This window comes from Kogia breviceps, chromosome 8 (assembly GCF_026419965.1).
Source record: "Kogia breviceps isolate mKogBre1 chromosome 8, mKogBre1 haplotype 1, whole genome shotgun sequence".
In the NCBI taxonomy this organism is placed as follows: Eukaryota; Metazoa; Chordata; class Mammalia; order Artiodactyla; family Physeteridae; genus Kogia; species Kogia breviceps.
In genome coordinates, this window is record NC_081317.1 from 60,266,397 (window position 1) to 60,287,159 (window position 20,763).

The 20,763-nt window shown below is 36.6% G+C and overlaps 1 protein-coding gene across 23 annotated transcripts in view; it reads left to right on the forward strand.

The window, feature by feature from the left end:
* The window catches only part of MPDZ (multiple PDZ domain crumbs cell polarity complex component), a 239,809-nt gene extending 234,423 nt beyond the window's left edge, over positions 1 to 5,386 (forward strand). For all 23 annotated transcript variants that reach the window (XM_067041492.1, XM_067041491.1, XM_067041490.1 and 20 more), the window contains one exon: positions 1,004 to 5,386. In XM_067041492.1, coding sequence (XP_066897593.1) covers positions 1,004 to 1,150 — 147 coding nt within the window. In that variant the 3' untranslated portion in view covers positions 1,151 to 5,386. The remainder of the gene's footprint in view (positions 1 to 1,003) is intronic.
* The last annotated feature ends 15,377 nt before the right edge of the window (positions 5,387 to 20,763 follow it).

Below are 20,763 nucleotides of genomic sequence, written 5' to 3' on the forward strand. Positions count from 1 at the left end.
GTGCTTACTTAGGGAGGTTTCATTCTATTATTTTGAAAAAAACATTATTTTCACCAATTTAAAGTGCTGTATCTATAGCTATAGCTATCTCTCTAGCCATAGGCTTAATTTATGAGATTTTTTAAAGCCATTGGTATGTCCAAAAATACAAACAGCATTTGCCAGTAAATAGAAGAGTCATGCAGTCCTTTTTCTCAGCCTCGGAACAATTTATTTAAGGCGTGCTAGTTAGAACATATTTTAAGAATTTCATCATTATGGATTCCTCATTAACTTTTCCATATTTTTAATCTTATATTTAATTGCATAATTGCCTACTATACTTATGCCTAAGATGAGGTTCTTTTCCAAACAGCAGTGTCTGTGTTTAGTCTTAATCATTTAGAGCCCATAAGGAGTATGAAGACTCTGTCCACCCTTGGGAAGTAAAGAATCAAGCAGCTTAAGCCGCCTTTTGAAGGCCACAGAAAGAATTAGAATTAGAGTTAGCACGACTTGTGCCTTATCCTGTCCTTGTCAACATACATGTGGGCTTTTGTGCTTCTGCAAACCTTTGGGTTTGGTGGCCCTCATGCCCTTGTCCTATAAAACTGCTTTTGTCCTGTAAAACTGCTAATCCTTTGTTTTCTTTCTGTAGGTCTTCTTTATAGGATAAAAAATCTTGGATTCTATGAAATCATTCCTACTAAGCATATTCCCAAATATTCTTTATTAATTTGAGTTCCTACCAACTGCTGTGCTGAACAGCCAAAAAGCCATCCAACTAATCTATTGACTGCTAAATTCTTTCTCAAATTGGAATCTCAGTGCTGAAGCCATTTAGGAGAAAGGCTTCCTTTGTGTCTGTTCATCATTACTTAATGGCTGTGGAGCACCTGTGGAGCGCTGAGAGCAATGTGTGTGTACATGCAGAGCAATTCACATGCTTGTTTGGATCTTTTTCTGTTGTGTAACTGCGAGGCAGCATTTTTTGAGAAGTAAACAAGCCACTTTATAATTGCAGGGAGCAGCCTCTGAAGATGGGCGTCTCAAGAGGGGTGATCAGATCATTGCGGTCAATGGGCAGAGTCTAGAAGGGGTAACACATGAAGAAGCCGTTGCCATCCTTAAGCGGACAAAAGGCACCGTCACTTTGATGGTTCTCTCCTGAATTAGCTGCCAGAATTGAGCCAACTCAACTTCTCACGTACATCCCATGCTACAAAGAGAGAGGAACTGGTCCTGTGGACTCCTCCTGGGCTGTGTTCATCCGGCTCTTCAAAACTGTAGGAAAAAAATCTCATGTAAATTTGTTTTTCTCATATGGAAATGATTTTCTTACAACCTAGCATCACTTTCCCTTTCTCTTTGCATTTTGTGATGGAAACTCAAAGAGAAGGGCTCTTTGCATAGATAAATCCAGTCTTTCTTCCTGAAGATATCTGACATTTTATAATCATGTGGGCAGAAATTAATATGAACTCAACTGGTTAGTAGAGAAAGGAAAAAAATCATTTGAAAGCTAACCAAGGGGTAATGGTCTCATGAAATTAAGGTGAAAATTGAAAATATAAAATAAAGAAGAAAATCTCAAGTTTTATACAAATGCATTGTTAATCCACCTTCTCTCCCCACTTCTAACTAAAAAAGAAAAAACTACTGAAAATGTTTAAAAATACTTTCAGTATTTTAAAATGTTGAAAATTATTAAAACATTGCAACTCCCAGCTCTATTAAGCACATATATAGTTTTTTCCTAAAATGGGCTTCAAGATTGGGTAAATAACAACAGGAAGCAATGTTCCTAAGTTTGTAAAGAAACCACTTATTGCACATCTTGATTTTCATTTTTGACCTATTATACAGTATTTTCACATTTCTATAAGTAAAATGATGACGCTGCCCTGCATTGACTGCGGTTTCTCTAGAAAGCAGCCTTGCTAACCATGCCAGAAGCATAGGAGTCTCTCTGAATTGTTAGTGCTGGTTTTAAGGGATGCAGCACTGAAACTGTGTCAGTGTGCTGTGCAGTTGGTTTTCAATTAGTATTAATCTTAATGACGGAGAAAAAGCAATGCATTAGTAATTATTTTGGTAGTATGCCATTAGTAAATTGATAGAAAAATTAAGAGGATTAACATAAGTTCATTTCATTGCCTTATATTAACATCTTATAATACAATAGTTTAAGACTAAGGGAAACAGATGGAGCTGTTTATTGAGACAACTGGTGAGGAATTATCATGTGTTCATTCCCATTTTAGAGCGTGAAACTCCTACATTAGAATATATAAAGTCACTTTAAATATTATCTATATTTGTAACAAAAGTAGTGTACAGATATTTTATTACAGTGCTTTTGTGTAAATGCGGAATTGAAGTGAATAAATAAGAAGTTTCATGGTGCACAAAAAGAAGCAGGCATTTTTATTTTGTTCTTCTTACTGGGGAAAAGCTTTATTATACTGTTCAAGATTTACAATTTAAAATTGGCTTTTATCATGTCTAACTGAACATATGGTGTCCATAGTTTTACAGTTAGAGGAACTCTGGACAACAACATTATGAAAAGCTCAATGCTTTTTATGCCTAGAATTTTTACTAATGCTAAAAATGCCTAGACTTCTCATGGAGCAGAGGAAGATAAACAGCATTAAAAAAAGAGAGGTGTTGTGCCTGTATGTGCTTTTCTGAAACGCTACGAGTGATGCAATATTATAAGTTGTTCTTTAGAGTAGTCAAGAGTTAAAGCACGTTCAGATAGAAAAAGTCATAATGAAAATTATTTGTAATAACATGAAAAATCTGATTTGAACACTGAGCAAGGAATTGAGGAACCTTTGTTCAGCCATTTCTTCCCCTAATTAACTAATGAACATATGCATTCCCTCTGATTTATCTCATCTGTAAAATGATAGGTGATTTTATCTCAAAGCTTAATATCAAGTTCTAAAATGTAAAAATTCTGTGATTCTTAGATATACGAAATGAATGACACAACTACACGTTGCATCAATTTGGAAGCTATTCTCCCCAACCAGCTATTGTAAACTGAGGTACTTGATGTAACAAAACTCATTTTACTATCCCAGTGACACATCTAACCTCTTAGTCACCAATTAATGGCCCTCTGTCATGAAGGCATGTCAAGATCCTCTCATGGTTGGCTGCTGAAAGCTGAGCCACCCACTTTTATGTTTTAACCAGCAAAGATTTTATGGTGGCCACTCTGTGGCACACCCTAGGAAGGCCAGTTAACAAGCCATATTGAAGTTTGAGTAAATGTGTGAAGGCACTCCAGTGAGAGCACCCAGGTGGGTATCTGTACTAGCCTGTAGAGCATTGGCCCCAAATTCATGTCTACTAAGAACCTCAGAATGTGACCTTATTTGGAAATAGGGTCTTTGTGGATGTAATCAGTTCAGTTAAAATAAGGTCATGCTGGATTACAGTGGGCCCTGTATCCTTACGAGAAGGCTATGTAGAGACACAGAGACAGAAGAAGAAGGCTGTGTAAAGATGGGGACCAAACAAACAAAAAACAAAACAGTACCTGGAGCCACCAGAAGCTGAAGAGATGAGGAAGATTTTTTCTCTGGAGTCTTCAGAGACAACTTGTCCCTGCTGACCCTTTGATTTCAGATATCTGGCCTCCAAGACTGTGAGAATAAATTTCTGTTGTTGTAAACCACCTTGTTTGTGGAACTTTGCTACGGAAGCCCTAGGACACACCAGTATAGTATCTTGGATGTTTTTATATCCTTAGCTACTATCACTGTGCCTGGCAAATAGGAGAGGCTCTATACATTTTTGTTCAGCATGTAAATGATTGAATTATAGGTCGTGATTAATTTCATGGTCTTACCTTGTTTAAGTTAAGCTAGCTGCAGCCTTCATACTGAATGCAAAACAGGAAGCAGTGGGAATGCCACTCAAGGATGTAAAACACTGGGGATAAGCTCCCCTCCTGAACTGCTACTAATAAAGTCAAAGCATGTAGAAGTGAAGAAATGGAGAGGGAAGGAATGAAGGAAGGAAGGAAAAGAAGATTGAGAGGAAAAGAATATGGATGCATCACCATTAGAGAGAGTGACAAAGGCTTATGCTTCCTATATTATTCTTTCTTGGAAATGTAAGATTTCTCCGTGGAGAAGGAAGAAAGTGAGCAAAGAGTTTGAAGACTTGAACGTTGTAGTGTTAATTCCATGTGCAGCTCAAGACCATGTACAACTCAAGATTGTGGCTTGCCCATAATAGGTTCAGAATACTTTGTTTTTGTGATTAAATTACAATGGAGAATATTGCACATTTCTGGTGTTCTTTGTGACCCTTCCAAAATGATGATGATGGTGATGATGATGATGTATTTGATTTCAACACCTACTGATTTATAGCAATGTGATGTGGCAAGTCAGTAGAGCCCGTACGTCAGAACAGTGATGGAACTGGAAGCATAAAAGATTAAAATTCATGAAAGACAAGAAAAAGGAGCTTTTTTTTCCATTTTAAGAATCTTGATAAAGCTGATTTTGATAGATTGGAAGAAGCAAAGTAAGCTCTTCCCTGCTCTGAGGTATACCATGCCAAGCTGTCTTAGACCTGGTCATCTAGCTTATTATCTGAGAATGCCAGAGATTTAGTGCCTGTCTTCAGATCTCCATCACAGTGAGTGGAGAAGTTGAAAAGACGCCTGCAGGGAGACAAGAATCAGTATGCTTTCTTGGGTCTAGGTGTGGGAATGTCGAAACTATCATCACCTGCTTTCAGCAGCCCTGGTCTGTTGCTTCATGTCAGTGACAAGTATTCTGGAATGCATTTGATTTGTGCAAAGATGTTCCTCAACTTTGTCTATGAGGAATTAATGTTTAACTTTGACCTTTCCCAAAGGGAGCTATTTGTAAGGTGGGATTGGCCTCTGTTACCTCAGGAGGAAAAAAACATGTTGGTGACAAGAACATTTCTAAATGAAGAGCGTGGAAACTAGGCAAAGCAAATGTGGTTACTATGATTTTTGTATACTTGACATTGCAGCTTCTTTTTTCCTTCAAAATACAGGTACTCCATTTTATGCAAATTAGAAAAAATTGTATAATTTCTCTAGGAATTTTATTTATCAATCAAGTACTGAAAGTTCAATTGTAGGTCCTTCCAAGGAATTCTGTCAAGACAGAGGCAAATCTGTGGTAATGATCTCAGAATTCTCTCACTGAAAATGTTTCTTGAAGTTTCAAGAAAAACTGCTTTAGGCAGCTTCTAAGAGGGAGCTTTAACTTATTCATTTAATACTGGACATTTTTCAGAAAGTTGTGTCATTTGGTGATTCTTTGTGATCCTTTCTCCCTCCTTCCCCCATCCTCCTCCTCACATGTGGCTTTTCAGAAATAAACAGTTATCCTTGGGAAACCTACTTTTCCTCTTCTTTTCTTATTGATGTATTAGAAGTTGTGATTTTTTTCACCTGAGTCTACCTTGAAATATTTGGCATTCAACGTTCTACTCTCTGAATTTCATTTACCTAAAGGTCCTTTATTCCACTCAGTAAAACTTACAGGTTTACCTTGCTTTGGAAAATTAAATGAGATAACTGTATTTAAAGCATTAATACCATGCACATGATAAGCTGTCAAGAAATGGTAAAAGTTATTGTAGTATTATATCCTGGAAGACATAGATTAATGTAAATTCAGTAGCTTTCTTTAAATAGACTTCCATTTTCATTTTTGTATTACCATGTATTTTTCTTCTGAAGTTGGATGCAAATCAACTTATACCAAAATTTCAGATGCTTTGCATACAATCTTCTTGCTATTTCCCATATCCTCATATAACTCTACTATTAATTACTAAATATCTTTAAAGTAGACTCCTGTTTAACTTAAATGTGCTTTAAAAAGTAGTTATATCTCACTACTTCAAGTGGAAAACCAATATCATTTGCCATAAATTTAGGGTAATTATGAGCAAAAGTGATGTTGAATTCTATCAAAATACAGTTGCCTACCGAGGATCAGAACTTGAGGTCTGCTCTCTTTGTCAGAAAGGGAGAGTTGCAAATACTAGAATGGTGTTAATGATTCAACAGGGACTCTCCTGGACTTAAAAGAACTGAAAGAATATACCTTTTTAATGATGTGATTTAGTATTTTCTAGTGCCATATCAGTGAGCCCTACAAAAATGATCTCACAATATACTCTCTCTTTGGAAGAAACTCTATTATACCAAAATCGGAAAGGTTTTGTTTGTAGACTCCTTTTTTAAAAAGTAAAAGCAAGCCAGTCAATTTCTGTTTTAAGAGTATTCTGAGCTAATGAGATTATTTAAGATTTTGTTTATAAGACTTTCACTAAAATCAGAATTGGGTCATCACCTCTAATGCTTTAGTTTTGGCAATCTGAGTTGGAAATAAAGGACAAATGACATAAATTAATGGAGTAAAATTAATGTTGTGGTAATATTAAATAAAGCTAACGTCTCCTGCACCTGGAGGGTGATGCAGATGGCAGGCATACCTAATTATGCACCCTGCTGCCTTTAAGTGTACTGATAAAAATCTCTCAACTGAGTATAAAATATGTTCATTCACTGGCTCCAGACACATTTGAGTAAGGCAACACAATACATATGAAACATAGCCTAACATACTTATTTTTTGAGGAAGACATGCAATTCTGTAAGTTAAATGATTAACTACTTTCCTGATTTTTAAAATAAGTCACCATTAGAGTCATGGTCTTTGTCCTTTCTGTGAATATTAAAATATGTGTCAGTCCCATTCAGGGAAAGATTTTGCTCAAGCCAGCAAGGGAGTATTTTAAGTTTACATTTTAACTTACTATGCCTTAGTTAAGAAGAGAAATTTACTAATAGAATCCTAAATAAGTTGATTTGACTTCTTACTGTAGGTACAAATTAGACTGGCCAATTATCACTCAGATATTTTATCAACTTGTTCAATTCTTTAAGAAGTAGCTGCTCTATAGCACTGACATATATACACTACCAAATGTAAAATAGCTAGTGGGAAGCGGCCGCATAGCACAGGGAGATCAGCTTGGTGCTTTGTGACCACCTAGAGGGGGTGGGATAGGAAGGGTGGGAGGGAGAGGCAAGAGGGAGGGGATATGGGGATATTTGTATACATATAGCTTATTCACTTTGTTATATAGCAGAAGCTAATACAACATTGTAAAGCAATTACACTCCAATAAAGATGTTAGAATGTTAACATATGAAAAATCCTAAAAAAAAAAAAAAAGTTACATGCACCCCAGTGTTCAAAAAAAAAAGGAGCTACTCTAGAAAAGAGGTCAGTGTAATAATTATGCATATAGATAATGTATTTTACTACAGCTATTTCAGAGATGTCACAGAACTTTGTAAAACTTACTATGTATTTTCATTTAAGGAATGTGAATTCTCATAACTTTATTTTGTTGCAGTTGGATACCTATGCAGTTAAAAGTACAACCAGCAACTTCCAGTTTTAGCTTCAGAATGATTTTTAAAATGCTTTTATGATATTTGTCATGCACACCCATTATTTTTCTTATAATTAGATGTATATTTATAGCTTACATTTTTAAAATAAAAAGGATAAGTAAAATACTCTTTTTCAGATACAGTTTTCATCACAATAGGAGATCTGGTGCCAGGTGTTCATTTTATGATAGAGAATGCTGGCTCACTTTAAAGAAAAAAAATTAACGCTAGGAAGCATATGATTTCTTAATCTTTTACTCTTTAATCGTAGGGTTAATAAATAAAGGAATTATACATTTTAAAATATACATTTATAATTTTTCTTGCCATTTGGATAACTAAAACTGTGGGAACTAGGTTCCACCCATTCATCTGCATTTATTTGTACGTACCTGACTATTCTTCTATTCAGTAGTTGATTTTTTTTTCTAAAGTTTTTCCTTTCTGTACATTACAGGTATTCATGTAATGAAGTCATCAATGTCTCAATACCTACTTTGACTGCCTAGAATGAATGTAAGTCAGAGCTGATAAATGTCTTAACACTGAAGGAGCTCTAGATTTCTCTGAAATGCAGTGTAAAGAGCATGGGCCTCTGGGTTTCAAGGCCCTGGGTTCATATCCTGGCTTGGTCCCCGACTGAAAGGCAGCTGACCTCTCTGAGCCTCTGCCTCCTTGACTGTAAAAGAGGAGTAATAGCATCTTCCTCACAGCTCTATTAGTGTCAAAAGAGATGAAGTGTCTGCGCGTGGTGGCCCTTGGTAAATGATAGAAATATTGTTAATATTTCTAAAATCAGTGTAACTTCAGGGCTGCAATGATATCTCTAGTGGAATCGTGGGGGTCATCTGGAGCAGAGTGTGCTGTCACTACTGTTAATTTATATCCCAACTTAACTTGGGAAGTGTCCTCTTAGTTTCTCATTCTAGAAATATCCTCATAATTTCTGCTAGAATGGAAAGCAAAATCAAAAATGATTCCAGGAAAACTGAGAATGGCATAGTCTCATTGGTTGGTGAAGCAAATATGTCACTTCTTAATATTTGAAATAAGATATTTTGGGGATGGGAGTTATTTAAACCTAGTGAGAGGTTTTATCATCAATCTGAGCCCCGTCGCTTGCATAATAAGCCAAGTTTCTCGTTTTGAAAAGTAATTGGGAAGTTGTACAATATCCATCACTCTATAATCTCTCCTCCGCAGTCCTCTGTGTTCAATTAATTAGGATAAATAAATTTTATTTTCATCTTCCTTTTTAGGTACAATCTCTTCAGAAGGGAGGGCATGAAGAAATGAGCTTAGTAGACTAAACAGTCTTGCAGAAGGAAGTTGGTGAGATCAGACTCTGTCAGGTCCTCCTTTCTTCCATATTAGGTATTATTTCTCAAGTGATTGATACTAAATAAGTTGGGGAAATGTAAGGTGGAAATTGTATGCACACTAGTGGTTAAATTTTGGGGTTTTTTCCCCCTAAGGATTTAACGAAAGGGAATTAGCTTTTAAAGAGAACTTCTCCCAAGTGATCATCACGTTTGACTATAAAATAAGCTTCAAGTTCTTTGAAGACCTGGCTCTGACAGTTCATACTGTTAAAGATTTAGGTGAGGGTTGAGAGAATGGAAGCTTCTATATGGGGTCCTGCAGCATGCTCTTCTTTGGGTGCAGTGAAGGGTGATGTTTTTCTTTACTGGAGAGCAGATGACTAGTAAATGTAAGCCTAATTTCTAGGTTTGGACATTGGGTGAAGTAAACTTATAAAGCATTCTCAATCCCCACTTGTTAATAAAATAGTTTATGGGTATTTATAACATAAATCACACTTTTAAATTACCTAAATATTGGAAGCCAGTGAAGAGCCAAGAATCACCTTAAACCTTTATAAAGCATTGAGATCCCAAAGAGTATATGTGTCTGTAACCACCTGTGCAGAAGTGATCATTTGCAGGTAGATGAACTCCTGTGAAAGCTGGGATGGGAAGTCCTAAAGTGTGAAAAGCTTTGGTAAGTTTTCCTTTATGACCATGGATCTTTTTTTTTTTTTTTGATACTTGTGATGGTGTTCCTACTTAGAAAACTTATCTGTTTTTCAACTTTCAAGTGAAAACAAGAAACAGTTATTAAAATACCTTAACTTGCTATATGGGGATTCTGAATACAAGAGAGAATAGAAATTTAGTTACTAAAGAATTTCAATGGGACTGTGGAAAATGTTCCCTACTTGAAGGAGAAAAATATGGGATTAGAGCCATAAATCTTTCCTTTACTAAGCCCAGATACTTAGTTTTGCCAAATATATTTCTTAATGGAGATAATATCTTCCATCTAGGTTTTTTAAAGTTGAGATATGTAGTGGATATGAAAGTTTTCAAAGTTTCAAAGCATAGATCATTGTTATTGTATATTAGCTTAACCACACATTTATGTATTTTTTGATTAAAAGTTCTCAAATTGACCAATACTGTCTAAATATATATATATATAATAATATATATATATAATATATATATAATTTTCCTGTTACGTAGTTCTAGAAATGAAACATCCCTACTCCTCCTACAATGCTTTATTAATGAAGGACATATATACCACTCTTTTCCAAGAGTGTGAGGTGGTGTATGTTTTTTAGATTTTATGTTATGTAATTTTTAAAAAATATTAATGATAAATCCATTAAAGAACAAACCTAACACTCATTCCCAAGCATGATCTTTCCACCCTTTTTTATCATTACTGTGTCTTGGACATACCCATTTTATAGCAGATAGTTGTACCATGTTGCTTTATTTTGTGTACCTTATGGGCTCTGTTATTCTACTGAAAATAATGTTAGCTCAGGAGTTTGGGTCAACAGTGTGGAGAGGGATGAGGGAGGAAAAGAAGGAAGGGAGGAAGAAGGAAAAACGTTAGTTTAGAGAAAGGGAGAAGATCATTAGCCCCAAGCCTATTCTGATAAGATTTCTACTATTGGATGTGAAAGTTAAATATGGACTTCTTCAGAATCAATGGAAAACAAAAGGGCAGGGTAAATTATAATTATACTTCAGAGACAAAAAGCAGAATTTACAAAATCTCACATATTGCATATAAATGCTGAGACCTTTGTAAGTGTTCAGTAACTGAATAAATGAATGATAGAATCATTTTGGGACAGACTTGGACAGATCAAGGAAGAAGAAACCAAAAATATTGCCAGTGGGGCCAATGCTAGTTTGCATTTTCTGCAACTTTTGTCTCTTTTCCTTCTTTTCAAACTTTTTATTTAACTTTGAGGAGACTAAGAGAATGGTGGTAAGTCATGGATATTTTTCACTTTCTGAGGAAGTAGGAAAAGTGTACAAGGTCTCAAGGGGTTGAAGGGCGAATGCAGCTGCTGTTTGTTTCTGCGGACATCCCCAAAACTTAGGGCCGGTGGAAGGTTTCCCTGGGAACGCTTGGTAACTAGGTAGATGCTGGCAGAACGGTTTTAACCTTTCTGGAATGTAATTGAAGAAAGGTTACTTCTCAGTTGAAGTTACTCCCCAAGATAGTCTTTATTATAAAAAAGAAAATATGTGTATCTTATTTAATCAAACCCACTTTCCACAATGTATCAAGTTGAGTGCAGCATCTACTGGACAAACAATAAATCTTCATAAATATTAGTACTAAGGCCTTGTTTATCTCCTTGACTTCTACCTTATGTAATACTAATGATAATGACAATAGTCCATTCCAGTGGTACCACTTGATACCATGCAAAGAAAAGAATATTTCCTCCGCCCTTTAGTCTGAAGTCCTCTGAGAAGCATCATTACAGGTGGCATGATGGAGAAGTGAAGTAAAGCTATAATCTAGATATTTCAGTTTCTCTAGTGTAGATTTGGCTTGAAGTATTAACAGAAAACTGAACATACAGAACTTTGGATTTTATTTTTGATAAATAAGAGTTGATAACCAGAGAACTTCTTGGTCCAGGAAGTATTTTTTCACCTGTATTCAGCATGAACTCTTTAGAAAGGGAATGTTTCCTAGAAACAGATTATTGATTAGAGGCTCAGTGACTGTAGGGACATCCTCTGTAGGATCTTCCCTAACCTTCCCTTCTCCCTTCACCAAACAACCCCCTCCCTTTAGTGAAAGCATTTGTGTCCCATTGAGCAGTTCCCTTGCAATACCATCATTGTTTCTATCCTTGTGATTCTTTTCACTGTTGTTTACCACTGTAGAAAGATGATTTGTTGCCTCTCTTAGAGAAATAGATAAGAGCTAAATTCCTGGAAATGAAAGGGTGTGTGGTCTTTGCCTTGGATTTGAAAAGTGGGAAGGGGCAGTGATGGCAAGCATTTCCTCAAGAAGTGTCATAATCTTAAGGACTCTGCTTAGTAAGAACTCATTGCTAAGGTAAACTGAGAGCGAAAAGGCAATCTGACTGTAACTGTCAGGGGAAGACCCCAGTTCCAACCCGTTGTTTACTGCAAAGGCTGAAGGACCACAGCTCATTCTCAGAATTGTTGTAACATTTCATCTAGAAGAAGTGCTTGCAACACCTTCTTGACAAATGAAGAAAACGAAGTTTGTAGAAGTTAAGTGATTGGACAGTTTCATAAAGCCTCATTGTTTTCACGGAAACCCTAGTCTTCCATAGTAAAATGTGCCATCCCAGGTGACTCAGCCTTTTCTATCTGTAGCGTATTTGTCAACTTCTCAATCTCTTTTTCTTTCTCGTGGCCCCTCTCCAAATTCCCAGTACATATTACGTGGTAGACTTGAAATCTAAAGCTGATTTTCATTAACAACATGATCAGTGGGTGAACTATAATTTATATGTAACCCAAACATAAATGGGCTATATTCAAAGAAGCACAGACTGGCAACCAAAGTATATAACTGAAAGGAGTCTAAGTATTTATTTCATTTATGAAACCTTAGTTTTGATGCTCATTAAACCTTCTTAAAAATCTTTTGATTGATCTTTATCTTATCCTAATCTTTTACTCTCAAAGAAGGGATTAAAAATTACAACCCCTCCCCCCTGCTCATTTCCAGTCCTTTCCTCACACTCTGTGTTGCCCTGTTTCTTTCCTCCGTCTGCAGGCTGGAATGGCCACTTGTGCCTGACAGGCACAGCAGGTTGACCAACAGGACTGCTGGCTAACCCAGAAACTCCATATATGCCTTGACTGTCATGGAGGGAAGCACAGAGTAGCCTATAGGAAATAGATTTAATCTTTAACTCTGACCACTTTTTTTGGCAAAATCATCCCATTACCTGGTTTCAACACATACATAAATGATAGCAAGCAAAAAAAGAAAAAAAAAAAGAAATCTGTCTGCTTGGGAGAATGTGTAGGGAAGGCGAGGTGGGCATATGTGATATAGGGTGATGCACAAACATGTAACAGGACTGTATCTGGAACTGTGAAAATATGCGTTTTCTATGCATTGCATAGCTCTCACTCCACCCCCTCTGCTCCCCACGTATCTTTCTCTCTTTCTCCTAAAAAATGCCTTTCTTCCCTCCCCAGCCACAGTATAATATAGGCATACTCTCAAAGTAGCTGCTGGCCAAAATATTGGAGGAAAAAGTTTAGGTTTTTAATGCAGTGTTTTCATTCTCCAAAACTATATCAAATATGGCTGGTGAGGGAGAAGGAATAAGGCGTAAAAGGAATGAAAGGGCTTAAAGTGGAAAGGGGAGAAAGAATCATCCAGTGTAAGGACCTAAAGCTGAGGGGAAGGGGACTTAGTGCCCTGTTAACCTTGAGTGATGATCCCCAGTTGACAGTTGCTTGAATCCGCCAGCAGTGTGTTGACTCTGTCCCCTTCCCCACACCTCGCCTGTGGACAACCCACCATCTGACCAAAGTAGACACTCCAAGTCATCCAACTGAAGGAGGGGGTGTTGGATGACTTGTGTAGGTTTGGTGACATGGAGGAAAAATCTCACTCCCTGGTTAAGGGGAGTGCATTTCATTATCAGTTAAAAAGGTCTTTAGTAGTGAGGGCAGCAAGGACCATGGCACTTCTGTTTCCCACATGCAAACATTCAAGTCCCCATACAGAGGATATCTCTAACTCCTGAATGGCTAGTGTTTCACAAATTTTGTTGGAGGGGAATAGTTGGAGATGAAGAGGATAATGGTTGAGAATAGAACTTGGAACATGTTTAACCACTTCTCTAGCCTGTGGTTAGCCTGGACACAGACTGGTTTATTAAGGGGAAAAACTTCCCTTACTTGAACTGCAAAGAGACTTGACCAGTGCTCTCCTCCCCAAGTCAGTGCTATGTGATCACTGCCAGGGGTCTAGCCCTCTTTTTCAGGGTGTGTGCTGAGCAGAGACAGGGAGGGAAAGAGTTTATTCTCATTCTGCAGTCAGCAGGTCAGAATGGTTATTTTGGCTCCCAGCTTGACCTTGACTCAAAGCCCCACTTCATGTTTCCTGACTCTTTTACTGAGACCTTTTATTGTTCTTGTCTTTGTCCTTGGACTAGATTGTCTACTGATGTTGTATTCTGTTAAAATTTTAAATAATTGACATAGAAAAACTAGTATTTGGGATGTGCTGAGTACTGGCATTCTAGGAAAACTGGACTTCACTAGAGGAGGAGGATGAGTCAAACACTTTTGTGGAGATTTCGAAGAAAGCCATTGGATGTGTTCAAGAACTCTAGAAGTGAAGAGAACTGGTTCTTTGTGAGTTCTGATTTTACTTTCAAATGTAAGGCTCCTATTTGATCCATTTGTGTCACTAACATTACTCTTTTGGACTAGTTGTTCAGTCGTGCCACTCTGCCCAAACATGTCTTAGGCTTCCCACTGTGTAGAAAAATAAGCCCATACATTGCTTAGTATTTGAGTCATCTAGCACTGGGCCCCAAATTTTCCTATCTAATTCACCAGTTCTGTTCCGAAGAAGCTCTAGTCCTATCATTCTGTTTATAATTTTCCAAATCTGGTTGGTACATACTGGCCTCCATGATTCTATTTACACTTATACCTTTTTCTTCCTTTTAAAATTATTTATTTAATTAATTTATTTTTGGCTGTGTTGGGTCTTTGATGCTGTGCGCGGGCTTTCTCTAGTTGCAGCAAGCAGGGGCTATGCTTCATTGCGATGAGCAGGCTTCTCACTGCGGTGGCTTCTCTTGGTGCAGAGCACAGGCTCTAGGTGCGCGGGCTTCAGTAGTTGTGGCACGCAGGCTCTAGAGCGCAGGCTCAGTAGTTGTGGCGCACGGGCTTAGTTGTTCCATGGCATGTGGGATCTTCCCGGACCGGGGCTTGAGCCCGTGTCCCCTGCATTGGCAGGCGGATTCTTAACCACTGCACCACCAGGGAAGCCCCACTTACCTTTTCCTGAAATTATGTTTTCCTTAACCCGTCCCTGGGTTATTCAGCCTTCAAGACCCAGCTCAAGTCATTTATTCTTCATACAGTTTTCTCTTTAATGAGCTGGTGTGTTCTTCTCATGACAAGTACTTAGAACACTATTAATCAGAACTCGTCTTTCTTCTTCTTATACTCATAAAATTTCATCTCTGGCATAGCATTTTTCGAGTGTTACATATTACTTACTTAAAAATAACTTCTATGGTCTGAAAATAAATTATTGGAACATTGATTATACTCAGTTAAAGCAACTTGTTTTATATCAGACTTCTCAGAATGTCAAATATAGCAGTATATTGTAAATCTTCACTGAGTGTGGGATACCATTTTCCAAACCAAATTGACCAAAAATATCTGGTCAGACTCAAGTTCCAAGCAATACATTTTAAGGAAGCACATCTCTACCACACTAGTCTTTGATCTGTTAAAGCCATTTGGCTATATAATCTCTTCCACAATAGATTTTGAGCTTCTGGCTACATTGGGTCTCACTCAGCTTTTTACCCCCATAAAATATGACATATATCACATAGCAGGCCATAATACATTTCCTTTTTAAGAGAGAAATTTTTTTTTTTTTCCTAAAGGAACCAGAAAGGAGTTGAAAGCAAGGAAGGTAGAGAGGCTGTGTTTATTATTTTTGAGGAATTAAATGAGTTGTGAGTGGTAAAAAGGAAACCCTCTGTGCATTGTCCAACATGCAGAGAGCATGGAACTGGAGAGGGAAGTACTGGGTCAGCTTTTGGCATACCCACGAAGTTGCAACAAAGTAATTTAGCTCATATGGGAAGATTAGGTTGTAGAGTACAAGCCAGTCCTTTAATATTCAAATATGTTTCCAAGTTAGCTGTTCTTCCTTGGTAGGTTATTGTGCATGGGTATATTTTAGTATTCCAATTATCTACCATCTCTCCAGCTTGTTAAATTCGACCAAAACCTTGATCACATATTATGGGCCTGGCATGGGATCATTCCAAAGCCAATACTAAATAAGAGGGCTGAAAAATTCTTGACTTAACGTAAGATTAAAAAATTTAAATTACGAAAGAATCTAATCTAATTCACTAATATTATAGAGGAGCCATCTTCAAAATTACCAACAATCTATAGTAAAAGTGGGACTAAAACTCAGGTTTCCTGACAATGAGTGACTCTTCATTGAACACAAGTATTTAAAAGTGATTTGAATTCTTTTTTAAAAAAATTCAATACTTAAATAATTTATAATAATAGTATCTTCCCATATTAACTTGTTTGAGGGAAATTAGACAAGCATTAATCTTGTATGTTTGAAGTTGGAGCAAAGGAGATGAATGAATAATAGGTGATTATTATCATTAACTTATTGAGCTGTACTCTCAAAAGTTCAGACATTAAACCATGAGACTTCATAGTCATCAATATATACAAATCTCTAGCAGGACTCTACCTGAAAGATCATTCAGATTCAACTCTGTGTTTGACAGAGGAGGAAGCTGCAGATAAGCAACTTTTTCAGCAGGTATTAAAGTTCACTGTTTCTCAAATTATATCTGTGAGTTGGAGTTAATTTATTTTCATCTGCCTTCCCCATGGAAATACAAGGCAAATCCCCATCAGTTTATTATCATTCCAGCTACTAAGTCTCGGGACAGTTACATAAAAACAAAACTAAACAAAATTATATTTTGGTTATTATTGTGGTTACTATTGAGACAAGTTCCCCATATAAGCTTGTTTAAATGTTTGTATGATAGTGATTGCAATATTAGGTTATAAGACAAAGCTGTTTTGTGACAAATTAATATTTTGAGAAGTTTAAAAAGCATTTCTGCATGTATAGTAAATTGTAATCATATGTGATTATAAAACTCATTCAATAAGTGGAAATGCATTACAAATTGATAGGTTTAGATTAGCAGTGAACACTGTTAAGATGTTTTAATGTAAGTTTTTGAAAATACAGGTCCCATATAAAGGGAAAATTTAAGGGTAAATACATTAAGAATTTGCCTACAACTTTTAGAGATACAATAAATAAATGTAGATGAACTAACCTTACACCCACATTAAAATATAAGGTTCACCCCATGAGCTTCAGCTATTTCGGTTTCAACAACCATTGCTGGTTCACGTATGTATATACAGTGCAACAGTGACACCACTGGGCCAGACTTATCTTACTTCTTGAGCTTCAGAGTGCTAACAAACAAAAAAAAGTTAGATGTTTATGAGAAATGGAGTCAATTGGGTAATATGTGTGTATGGTTATGAAACTAGGCTATTGAATTTTGGGGATACGGTGGTCGACTTTCCACCAGTGCCTTTATAGTGCTGACTTTGTTGGGTATGCTTCTTCAGTGACTGAAAAAATAAAGGACCAGATGATAACTATTACTGATTAAGTAAAATGAGGCTGTTCCTGATACTACAAGAAATATTGTCAGTTGGTTAAAGACCTTTACATTTAGTTTAAATTTTCAAAGAGAAAATAAACCCACTTAGAGGAAAAAGGAAATCCATGGAACAGTTTAATTTTTTTCTAGAGTCCAACCACTAGAGGGCAGGAGAGTCCATGCTACTTTGGCTTTGTTCTACATTACCCTCCCCCGCCCCTACTCGACTGTCTTCAGCCCATCCTTCTCTTCCTGAGTAGATAAATGCATTCTTCAGAAAAGGGGCTGTTTCTTATTTCTAAAATACTGGAGCATTACATTTTCTAGAAACATACCCAAGATAAAAGGCAGTACAAGTAGAATGTGAGATAACATCTTTTTCCAAGTGTAAGGGTGTGATTATATTCTTTTGTTTATATTAAAATCAGCTCTTTTTTGAAGTAAGTGCTTGGGGCAAAAAAGGAGGGGGTATATCCACAGGATTTTCTGTAGCTATTGAAAAAATTAATACCAATTACTAAGTCAATTAATTCTTAAGTCAATTCTTAAGAAATCTTCCATTCCTGAAAATCTAACTTATAGTGAGAAAATATAAAAGAGATAAAGCCAAGACCTTTGTGTTCTTAAGAAGAAACTCTATATGAAGAACATAAAATAATAGGCACGTGAAATACTCGAAACTTAGAAGCCTAGATTTTCATTGATGTTATCATGGCATATAATTGCTAGGATTTCGGAGAGAAAAGTGGCCTTTTCAAAATTTATTTTTTCAGTTTCCTTTATCTTTGTCTCTTCTAACAAAAGCTTTTATTTCTGGTAAAGTGAAAGATTTGGTTGAAATTTTTCTTTGACTAAAGTTGAAACGGATTGTGTGAGTGTTTATTTTGTGTTTTATCCAGTAAAGAAAGATTATGTTGTAATACATCACTGATAAAAGTAAAATCATTTTTCTAGTTTCTCCTTCCAGCTCTATAAGTGATCGTCACTGCAGTCTTTAACACTTTGTGCATAAAATTTCCTGTGCAGGTAAACTTAGCTGGGATCTTTGGCGTTGAAATACTTAGAATTAAATTTTTCTATAAACATACTTACAGAACTGGTAATTTTCCTTGTTGAAGAATGGAATCCTATAGAGGAATATTTTAAAGAAATATGAGCTTTCTTGAGAAAACTTGTTTATATTTGGTTAGACCTTCACCTATACCTTTTGTGTGTGTGTGTGACCTATACTTTTGAATAACTATTTATTCTCCCAAACAGTGCTGGGCATAGAGCAGATACTCAATTTGTTCAATGAAAATTAGCATCTGTTGGTTGTATCTAAATTCCACACATGATGCTGGGAACTCCTAGCCCTTCCTTATGGGCGTTAAAATCTAGAGTAATAAATGTTCAGTATTGCTAACTCTAAGGTAAGTTAATTTTGGCACTTGTATTTGTTGATTTTTGTTAGTTTCCCACTCTCCTCACAGAAGTGTTCCATGACACGTATTTTTTTCCAGGTAAGGTGAACTGAATTATTTTGGCAGGGCACTTTTAAACGAACTTTGAGATTATTGCAAGCAAACTGCAGTGTCTCAAAGACAAGTGTTGTCAATTACTGGCCTAAGTGATGAATTTTCTTCAAATTCCCTGCATGTTGTTCCCAGGATTTTTTTTTTTTTTTTTTTTGTAACTTCCATACATAGTTTTGGTACTGTGCCCCTCTTGCACAAATTCACTTTGGAAATTTGCAAAGGATTAAATTCTGGATGTGGCCTAGGGCTTGACAAGCAACTTCCTGGAAAGGCTTTGCAATAAGAGCTTTGTAGACAAAACTTGTCCTGGCTCATTTTATTCTCCTTGGTGTATAAGTCTGCTATTACTCATGCAGTGGTTCAGTTTACATTGGCCCTTCTTAGGGAACTATAAGGACATGATCTTAAGGAGACAGTGCACACATATCAAAACAATCCAGTCATAATATTTTAAAAAGAGATTCCTTGGGAGGCAGCCACCATATATTCTGACCCTTCTTTCTTAAAAAAATCCAGTTAACCTTAAATATGTTACTTTGATATCTGTAGAGCAGAAGAGAAATCCTCAGACCCTAAAGCAGAACACTGGTATTTCAGGTATGAAGTGACTTTTCCGGAAATGGAAACCAGTCAGAACTCCTGTTTATCTCATGAAATTGCCCAATTTGAACAAGATATTTTTATTTGTCAACTTTTACTGAGGAAGGTTTTTTTAAGGTGGGTAGAGGTCCTTTTCTTCTACTCTATGGATTAGATTACAGTTAAATGAGATGCTTGATCAGGTTCAGCTGGAAAGAGGATGACCTTAATTAACCCACTGTTTAATCCAGTTCAGCTAACATTCGAACCTAGACTACTTTGCCAAGATTTCCTCTGTTGGACTTGAGAGCCAGCCTGCCTTGGAGAGTAACAGTTAATCCTATTCTAGGATAGTAGTTCAGTCATCCTCTGGTATCCGTAGCATTATTTCTGAGTGGCCTCCAACTTGTTAGCTTTTTATATCAGACTCTCATTTCCTATCCAACCATTATTTACTCAGGGTTTATGATGACTGATTCCCTCATTACATTATAAAATTGAATACTTAAAACACTCATGTGATGGGAACAGTGATCTTCCCCATTTTGCAGAGAAGGAAAATAATTGATCTGTCTGACCTTTATCAATCTAAGGTCACACATATTAAAGGGGACAGAGTGAGAATCAAATCCATATCTTTTTTGTTTTAAATCCATATCTTTTGACTTCGTATCCACTCTTACTTTTACCAAAACTGTAGGCTTGTAGTTCCATCCCAAGGAGGGAAAATGGTATAAACTGGACTAAATCAGGGTTTGAAACCACAAGCCAGGTTAAGTCATTGCTATTAATGGGGACAGTTGCATGAACCCCCATAGCCTTCTTGCACCTACAGACTCTACCCTGCCCTCAACTACATCATTATAGCTTGGAATGCAGCTGTTCTGCTAAAGACTTTAAACAGGAAGGTTGTACCACGATTCATGCCTAATAAGTGCCAGTGATACTGCAGCTATTTTATAGAGCAGCAAAACAAGTTTCAGCAACCCAGATCTCTATCCGCTTCAGTGGAAAAGACCAGTTACATTTTAATCTCAGTTATATAAATGATTGTTATGAAAACAAGCTGGTACATCTCTAGAAGGTGTTTTTTTTTTTTTAACTCTTCCTTTGATGCCCATTAGTTCTTTTTTTTTTGAAATAAAGGACGAATTAAACTATCAATACATTAAGTATAGAAAATGAGGTAGATCTCACTACTGGATGGGTATTCTGGTCAGGATGTTTCATGGAGTTCAGACACACTGTAGCCGAAATCACCTCTAGTAAGGCATAATTTATATTCAATGAAATGTACCAGATTTAACTGTAGATCTTAATATGCTTTAATAAATCTATGTGCCAGTCATTTCCAATATCCCCAAAAGTTCAGCTGTGTCCCTTTTCAGTCAGATTCCACTTCCCCCAGTTACCACATCTAGTCACAGGTAACCACTGACCTGCTTTCTGTCACTACCAAATAGTTG